This window comes from Egretta garzetta, unplaced genomic scaffold (assembly GCF_000687185.1).
Source record: "Egretta garzetta isolate BGI_Z169 unplaced genomic scaffold, ASM68718v1 scaffold287, whole genome shotgun sequence".
NCBI classification, from domain to species: domain Eukaryota; kingdom Metazoa; phylum Chordata; class Aves; order Pelecaniformes; family Ardeidae; genus Egretta; species Egretta garzetta.
Window position 1 is genome coordinate 8,796,993 of NW_009260435.1, and position 8,555 is coordinate 8,805,547.

The following is an 8,555-nucleotide window of genomic DNA, read 5'->3' on the forward strand; positions in this document are numbered from 1 at the left end:
GGCTGGCCCGGAGCCCCGAGGGCCTCTGCGTGTGTCTGTGAGCGCAGCCCCGCGTGTCCGACTGCCCTCAGCTGGGCGGGGGCTCCGCCTGGCCAAAAGCTTTTCCTTTAAAAATTGTTCACCGACTCCGTAGCCCGGCTGTTTGCCTGCTTCCAAACGCGTGCGCGGGGCGGGGAGCCGCGCTGGAAATGGTTTGTTCCAATTAGGCAGAAGAGAACAAAACCCAGAGAGAGCTGCAGCTGGAGCAAGAAGAAAGGCTGGCGGCGGAGCTGGCGAGGCTGAACCACGAAAAACTTAAAGAAGAAAAGATGAGGCAACAAGTGAGAGAGAACAGGTAAGGCCTGGAGAATCTCCCTGCTCGGCTTAACTGCCTGCTGCTGGAAGTCAGCCCCGGCCCCGACAGGGGGGTTCACGGAAGGAGTCAGTCAGTCAGTCAGTCGGTTGCGTGCCTCCTGCTCGCTTTCTGGTTTCCTCAGTCGCGTTTGGGACTGAGCCTTGGGTGCGGGAAGCTGTAGCGGGAGGTCTTCTCGAGCAATAGAGAGGGCGTTTTAGTAGGCTCAAATCAGGTGCATACTTTATTTTTTTAGATTAAGCTTTAACTCTTTGAATTTGTGCTGCAAAGACGATCAGAACTGGAAGCGGCCCAGGAAGAGGTAGATTGAGAAGTGCTATGGGGAAGGTTGCTCCAGGCGCCAGGCAGCACTATCAGAAAAGGGGGTGAACGCCCAACAGGCGCGGGAAGGGGGCGTGGCCTCTGAGCAGCGTGAGGTGACGCAGGTGGAGCGCAGGCCAGGCAGGCTCTGTGACGTTGGAGCAGAAGTGGCAATGAATCCGACCTGCAAGGAAAACTTATTTAAGATTAAGATACGATAAAAAGTTACTTTTAAGCAATTTCTGTCAATAAAACTCTCTCTGATCCACAGAACTTTCATTTGGAGTACGTGCTTTTATAGATATGTATACTTTTAAGTGTACATATTTTCATATATTTGCATGCGTTTATCTAGTTAGATGTAAAATATGTAAAGCTATTGGTAGCATATGTACAAATATAGGTAGTTCTTGGTGTGAGACAGGTTTTGTTTTCTTTTTCTGTTCCTTTACTAGAGTAACATTTTCCATCTAAAACTGGGGTTTTAACTAAAAAAAATTATTTTTAAAGGGGTGTTTAAATAGTGAGGGAAATTTCAGTTATTTCCCATAGGTACTGACTTTCTTGTAATAGTATAAATTTCTTTTTTTTTTCTTTTTCCTCACCCCCAGTCTTGAACTTCGAGAATTAGAAAAAAAGCTAAAATCTGCTTATATGAATAAAGAGCGAGCTGCACAGATCAGTGAAAAAGAAGCTGTACGGTATGAGAAAATGGTAATTAGCTTCAGAGCGTCTCCCAGCACCTGAGTGCTCTGTAACTCTCTATGGGTTGTGCTGAAAATGTTTCTTTGAAGGCAGCATTTTTAGCTAAGGTACTGTTAGGGTTGGGCATGCAGTCTCTAGTGAAACCACATTTTGTGTTACAAAAGACTAATTAGCCGGCAATAACCAGCCATAAAGGCCTACTTTGCCATTGCAATCAAAGTAGTAGTGAATTAAGCTGTATGAATGGATGTAGTTTTTATTTTACTGGTTCTGTAATATCCAACTTAAAACTATGATAGCCTTTGTAAGTGCTCGTTGTGGCGAATCCTCACCTCAGAAGCATGTTGTTAAAAATGTTATTATTCTTAAACACGGATCTGCATAACTTCAGAAACGTTGTTAAAAATGTTGTTACTATTCTTAAACACGGATCTGCATAACTTCAGAAAGAATTGTGAGCTTTTATTTGCGTACGGGATAATATCGGTGATCAGGCAGATGATTCTGATTATGTTCACATTTTATACAAAATTCAGCTTACACGAGTTGCTGTAAAGACAACGTGTATATTGAGGACGCTCTGCAGTTAAACCATATTCCAGTGGTTAGGCCAATGCGAGCTAGTTTCACTCATGCTGAATGCTCTACCATGTCTTGGTTCGATACGTAGCTTCCTTTAAGTATTGTTCATTCTCCTTGAGTTGCTTAGATATTGAGGGTTCTCTGCGAGGGTTCCACTTGCTGAATTAAGCTAGTAAGCCTGTTAAGGTGCTATATTTATAGATGGAGGTGGAAAACATTCCATTTTTGCAACGCAGTATAATTCCTTTTTATGCTGTGTATTTTGTGATTACAAGGGGGATTGGTGGGAGTAAAAAGGAATCTTGCATTGCTTTTTTTCCCCCCTGTAGAAATGTGAGGCTGAAATAGCCCAAAAGATGAAGGAAGAGTACGAAAAGGTGGTAGAAGAAGAAAGTTCCGCAGAACTGAAGCGAAACAAGGAGAAGATAATGTATCGGCAAGAACTGGAGAAACAGCTTGAGGAACAAGAGAGGAAGAAGGAGGGTGCTTACGAAGAGTTTCTAAGAGAGAAACTCATGATTGATGAAATTGTAAGAAAGATCTACGAGGAAGACCAAATGTTAGTTACTTTGAATTTTTATTATTTATTAATCTAAAATAAAGCAACGGATATAATTTTGTATAGAACATGAATTTTCATACATTTCATAGGCTAAGACCCATTTCTGTTTTCCTTGGTCGCATTTTACTAACAAGACTGATTTGCATGGATTTTGCTGTTTAAACATCAGAACATCCTTGTCATTCCAGTCAGCCTCGTGCCCTTACCCCCCAAATATGAAAGCCAACTTACTTCAAGGAGTGCTTCCCTTAGGCCTCTCATGCAGGAAACGGCGGCGTTTCACAGATTTCTGCCTCACCTCGTGTCCCTGCCTCTTTGTGAGACATGTTGTATGCCTGTCCTACGGGGAGGGACAGGAAAGGAGGTTTCTGAGGGCAGGGTGGTAGTGGGGGCAGGGGGAGAGTTTAGCGTAAATAAATAAATACAAAGTTCAGGAGATTCTGGTGCCATTTGGCTTCCTTTTCTTCTCTCTGTATTGATAGAGCATGTCTAAAATGGAGTAGTAGTGAGTACCTATGTGTACAGCCTCTTCTGAAGAAAGGTGTTATGTGAGATACCCTTTCTGGGGCAATTCATTAATAAATATTTTCAATTTAGGCATCTAGTTTCCAGCTGAATGGGTAAGGAGAGTCATTTAAATCTTAGTCTCTGGAATATTTTGTTAATGATGAGCATATGGTCTGTTTAACAGCACTCTGCGATAAGTTAAATAACTACTTAATCATTTTTTCCATCTTCTACAGGGAAAAACAACTGAAGTTAGATAAAATGAGAGCAACTCAGACCTACATTGAAGAATTTAAAAAAGAACAAGCTATCTGGAGGAGAAGGAAACAGGAAGAGATGGAAGAAGAAAATATGAAAATTATGGAGTTTGCCAACATTCAGCGACAGAGAGAAGAAGATCGGATGGCTAAAGTTCGAGATGCTGAGGAGAAAAAACAAAGACTTCAAAGCATGGTATCAAAAATTTAAATTGTAGAAGAAACTGTTGTATATCCTTGTCTTTCATTTAAAAATCCTTCTTTCTTGTAATAGATTGCCCAAAATCTGGAAAGAGAACAACAGAAGCGTGAAGAACTGGAACAAATCCGCCAAGAGCTGTATCTGGAAGAACAAGCGGAAATGGAAAGAAAGGAGGAGATGGTAAGCGTTGACAGGTAGCTGTAGTACCGCCATGTGCTGGGGGGGGGAATACTTCACTTTCCCTGGACTTCTCCTGCAGGTATACATCTGTGGGTATCTTGGTACTTGTCAGGTGCCATTTTTTTGTAAGTAAGTTCTACCTATGGTACATGTGCCTGCGCATAAGCTGTTAAGGAAAATGCAAGTGGAGAGGAATATTGCAACTTCACCATAATTTCTGCAGAATATTCAGGTTAGGGGAGCTGGTCTGAATGAAACTTCTGTAAAAAAAAAATAGTAGCGTATATGCAGGAAAACATACAATTTATGGAGCACTTGTAGCTATGGGTAAACGAATTTAAACAGACAAGGTAGGAAGATTTAAAGAGAAAATGAAAACATTTTCAGTCGCTGATCTAGAAAACAAGTAGTAAAGTGAATGGAGGGAGCAGTATTTTACGTAGCCTTCCTCCATCCCTTTGCTTCTCCGGATGTTGTTGTGATGGAGCAGCGCTCTTTCAGTCTTAGGAAGTTGTCACTGGAGTTGTGATGCTGAAAGAACATTTTGTGAGTGCATATCTCGCATGCAATTCCTTCTGCATCTGGAGATGCTCTTCAGAGGCCTGGTAACTCCCATTCCCAAAACTTTTCCTCTAACGCTGCTGGCAGGGTTGGGTTGGGCTGGGGGGTTTTCACACTTTGGATTTGCTAAGTCTGCGGTGCTATTTCTGACTTTGGGATGTTTTTGAGGGACTTCCTTGAGCCCATTTTGGCCCGTGAGCTGTCTCAAAGCAGAAAGCTTATTTCTGACATAGTTCTAGGTGTATTAAATGAATTTGAATTGTTTTCAATTCTGTTCTGGCACAAAGTGTCTGTTTGCAACACTATTTCCTAAATATTTTTAGTCAGACAAGCAGTTCGTATGTTAACTTGGGTTCTGGAGGGAAGATTCGGTCCTTTGCGCTTCCTTTCCTGTCCCTAATGTATTTACGTGTTTATTTCAACCAGGAAGACAACTGAAGGTTTTCAGTACCCTCACTTTCCCCTTTATATATTTCTTTATCTCATGAAGGAGAATGCCAGTAACTTTCGAGTTCGGGTTTTTTAAGCTAAGTAGGTTAATTAGGTGCTTGCTTTTTGCATGGCCATTTGCTTTTTCCTATGGGCCTGTGCACACTCTTGTCTCGTCTTGCTGTGGGTGACAAAATGTAACACAGGCTGAGATACACAGTACTGTTATTTTTAGAGAGCTGTTTGGGACGACTGTCTTTTGATTCACTTCATGCTAGTGGGAAAAAAAAAATTTCCTTTTGTTTTGGACTTAATTTTGAGAATCCCGAGACATTTGCCAAGCCGGTTAATACTGGAGAGCACTGTCGGATGTGGAGTGTTTGTTCCAGTTATTTATGCTAGAAGGTAACAGCTATGGTCAATCTGTTCCAAGATAAATCAAGTAGGTTGGCTGATGATGATGAAAATTTTCCAAGGTATGTTCAGTAATACAGCATTTTAATAAACTTCCTTTATAGGCAGAAATTGAAAAGAGAATAAAGCAACGCCTAGACTTACAGCAAATGTACGAAGAGCAACTTGCTTTAAAGAAGGTCGCGCGACAAGCTATGCAAGAAGAGGAAGAAGTCTTCAGGCAACAGATGTTGGCCAAGTTTGCCGAGGATGACCGCATTGAACAGATGAACGCTCAGAAACGAAGAATGAAAGAGCTTGAACACAGAAGGGCTGTGGAAAAACTTATTGAAGACCGTCGCAAACAGTTTATTGCAGCTAAAGTAAGAGTTTTCACTTGTGCCTTTGGTTTAGCCAAAACGTTTCAATATGAGGATACTTTTGCTGTCCTGAGTGACGAGGCTGTTGTTACTAGGGCAAGGGGACAGGGGAATTGCAGAGAAATGTGCGGGGCGGGGGGGGAAGCAAGCCTTTGTTTTGGTTTGTTGACAAGAAAAGTCTTTTTGGCATGAACTCTTTTTGTAGCTCAAGAGGGGTAGAGTCAGCAACGTCCCTAGACCCCCGTGTACCCAACACGCTCTGCAGGCACCTCTTCAACAGCCGCAGGCTCCGCGACACAACGGTTGCCCAGTTCAGCATACCACCACCACCAGCACTGGTGGTGGTGTGTGAGATGGGGAAGTCCCAGCCTTGATTTTAGACAAGTCTCTTGAATTATCATCTGAGGAAGAAAAGGTGTAAACTGGAAACAAGTCATGGCATCCTACACTGCAGTTTTCGGACCTGTTTGATGGCATATAAATCACATGTGTAATATGAATTGCAATTTCTAGTCATCAGCATGAGAATACATGCCTGTTTCTCCTCTTCCTGATTAGAACAGTAGGGTAGGAACAGACTAACTTGTCTGAAGCCAAGAAGGAACTGGAACTTAACGCCTAACTACCTTTAAAAGGGCTTCTAGGATGAGACCAAGCACTTAAGACAGCAGACTAGCCTCATGTCTTGCCATGCAGTCTTCTCTTGTGTCTGAGATTTTTTTTCTAGTTACGAACACGTGTTGGTTAAACAGTGCTTTGTGTTTTTTTACATAAACTTTTCCATCCTTTTCAAATTCATTTCCTCTAACCAGGGGTTAGTAAGTGGAAGTTCAAAATTTACTCAGCTAAAAAAATTTTCTCTTTATACTGTAGGGGATATTGGTGGAAACAAATGTTCAGGGAACTGCAACTGAATGGTTACGAAAACTTGCTTGTTCATTGTAGGAGCGTGAGCTTGAAGAAAGACAGACAGAGGAGAGAAGACAAGAAAACATCCGAGCAATTGTTGAAGAAGAGAGACAGAAGCTCCTGAAAGAGCATGCATCTAAATTACTGGGTTATCTTCCTCGGGTAAGCGGATTGTATTTTAAATGCTTTAAATGTTTGTCCTTAGATCAGTGTTCTCCTGGATAGTTCAAGTGGGAGCTGCAGAACTGCCTAAGTTCCTGGAGTCAGTGGGTGTCCTTATCCTTACTGTGTCAGCTGTCCCGTGCTCACCTTCTCCTTTTTATATTTTTTTTTTCCTTTTTGGGTTGGGAAGCAGCTTACAAAACCTTTCTGCACATGGGGCTTTGGGCTCTCCTGCAGTATTGATGCCTCGTACAGAACTTGCCAAAAGCTTCCACAGCACTTTGCACACCTGGCGTTTGGGATGTGGAATGCAAGTTCTAAAGCAGGGCTCTTCTAGCTGGAAAGGGCTCTGCCTTTCCAGAAAACTTCTCATTGGGGTTTTGGGAGCCATTCCTTACAGTGTTGGCTGTCTTCTAAGTCTCTGTTACCATGGAAACAAGGCCTCGTCTGCTGCGGTGCAGCAAGGTGCAGTGCTCACAGAAGCATTTCAACGCTTGCTCTGTTCATCCTTGTGGTTTTAGAAGTTAAAACGATGGAAGCAACTATTGTAATAGGAATAAACTACAACTTGTTTTGCATTATACTTCATAATCGGAAAGATCACCTGACGGTACGCAAATGAACAGAGAGCTGCTTTAGGGATGTAAAAATGCATCTATTTAAAGAAATTTATTTAACTATTCAATGAACTGTTAAATTACTTTCTGCAATGCTGGAATATATTGTAAATATGGCAAGTACAGTTCTTATTCAAATATTAATATGCTAATTTGGTGCATGAATTTGTCAAATTTGGAGTATTTCCTAATGTAGATCTAAGGAAAGAATAACTAAAATTGGCAATGTTTTGATACTGTTTTCTGGCTTGAATTTACTGTTGTAGGAGGTCTTGCTATTCCAGAGTGTCCGCGGCTCTCACCTGGTCCGTGGTATTGATGTGTTCCGCTTTGTTCTTTTCTCTGCTTCAGCGCCGTGTCTGAATCGTGTGGTTATACATCATGTGACTTCACTCAAAATGGTCAAATAGAAAAGCTCTACCTAATTCTAAAGTCTCCAGTGCAAATGCAATTTGTAATTTTACTTTTTTCCTAAATGCTGCAAGGGATGTTCTGTGGGTCATACACATTTTTAGCCCTAAAAATAATTAGATTTCGCTAGCAATTTAGATTTCTGGGTTCCCCTGCCTCCCTTCTCCAAAACATCATTTCTGATTAAGTTGTTCAGTATCAGCCGATCTCCAAAATGATTTCTTTGGACGGGCTCTTTTCAACAGAACTCAAGGTGGAGATAGAGCCCCGCCCCAGCAAGTGCCTCTTTTCGGTGCAGTTGCTTTGTTTTACAAAACCTGCGGCTGTGATCACTTTTATTAGAGAGGGGATGCGGGGCAGTGGTGTCCTTGTGCAGAGCTCATGCTGGAGTCTGTACGGGGTTCTCCTCATTGTTTGCGTGAAGAATGAAAAAAGCAGTTCTAGGTTAGCTCCGAGTACGCCTGTGTGAAACTCCTCTGTTGGAGTTTTGTGAGGGTTTTCAGGGCTGCTTGTTTTGAAGGTAACACTGGTGCCATGGATACAAGCTCTTGGATTCACTTCCATCGAAAATTTCAGAGATCTGTAATAGCCTCTTTGCTTTGTTTTACCTTCTGGCCTGTGTTTCTTTCCCCTTATTGCAGGGAATACTCAAAGACGAGGATGACGTTAACATGCTGGGAGAAGAATTTAGATTGGCTTATCAGAAGAGAAGAGGAAATGCATTTTCAGAAGAGAGCTGAAACCTCCCCCATCTCTTCTCATCTCCTGGTTTGCCGCTAGGTGTCATCTGACTTCTAATGAAAATTGCCATTTCCTGTTAACAGTGAGGAACTCCTTTTTCATATTGTAAAAAGGCTCCATTTTAAGACTGGAGCTCTAAACCTACGAGCAGCTAGTTTTATTTAAGCGTATGTTGTACTTCCATTTTTCATCAATAAACTGGATTTCTCGATTATTCTCTGCTAGTGATGTAGCAATATTAAAAATGCTTTCTCCAGCAACTTTGCAGAAACCTAAGCTAGTGTAAATTCACGTGTGTATTTCAG

General features: G+C 41.9%; 1 protein-coding gene across 1 annotated transcript in view; it reads left to right on the forward strand.

Moving 5' to 3' along the window:
* The window catches only part of MNS1 (meiosis specific nuclear structural 1), an 11,689-nt gene extending 3,225 nt beyond the window's left edge, over nt 1-8,464 (forward strand). Inside the window, exons 3-10 of the mRNA XM_035899540.1 lie at nt 207-334; nt 1,264-1,366; nt 2,269-2,498; nt 3,245-3,461; nt 3,540-3,647; nt 5,156-5,413; nt 6,356-6,481; nt 8,151-8,464. Of these exons, the coding sequence (XP_035755433.1) occupies nt 207-334; nt 1,264-1,366; nt 2,269-2,498; nt 3,245-3,461; nt 3,540-3,647; nt 5,156-5,413; nt 6,356-6,481; nt 8,151-8,249 (1,269 nt within the window). The 3' untranslated portion in view covers nt 8,250-8,464. The remainder of the gene's footprint in view (nt 1-206; nt 335-1,263; nt 1,367-2,268; nt 2,499-3,244; nt 3,462-3,539; nt 3,648-5,155; nt 5,414-6,355; nt 6,482-8,150) is intronic.
* The last annotated feature ends 91 nt before the right edge of the window (nt 8,465-8,555 follow it).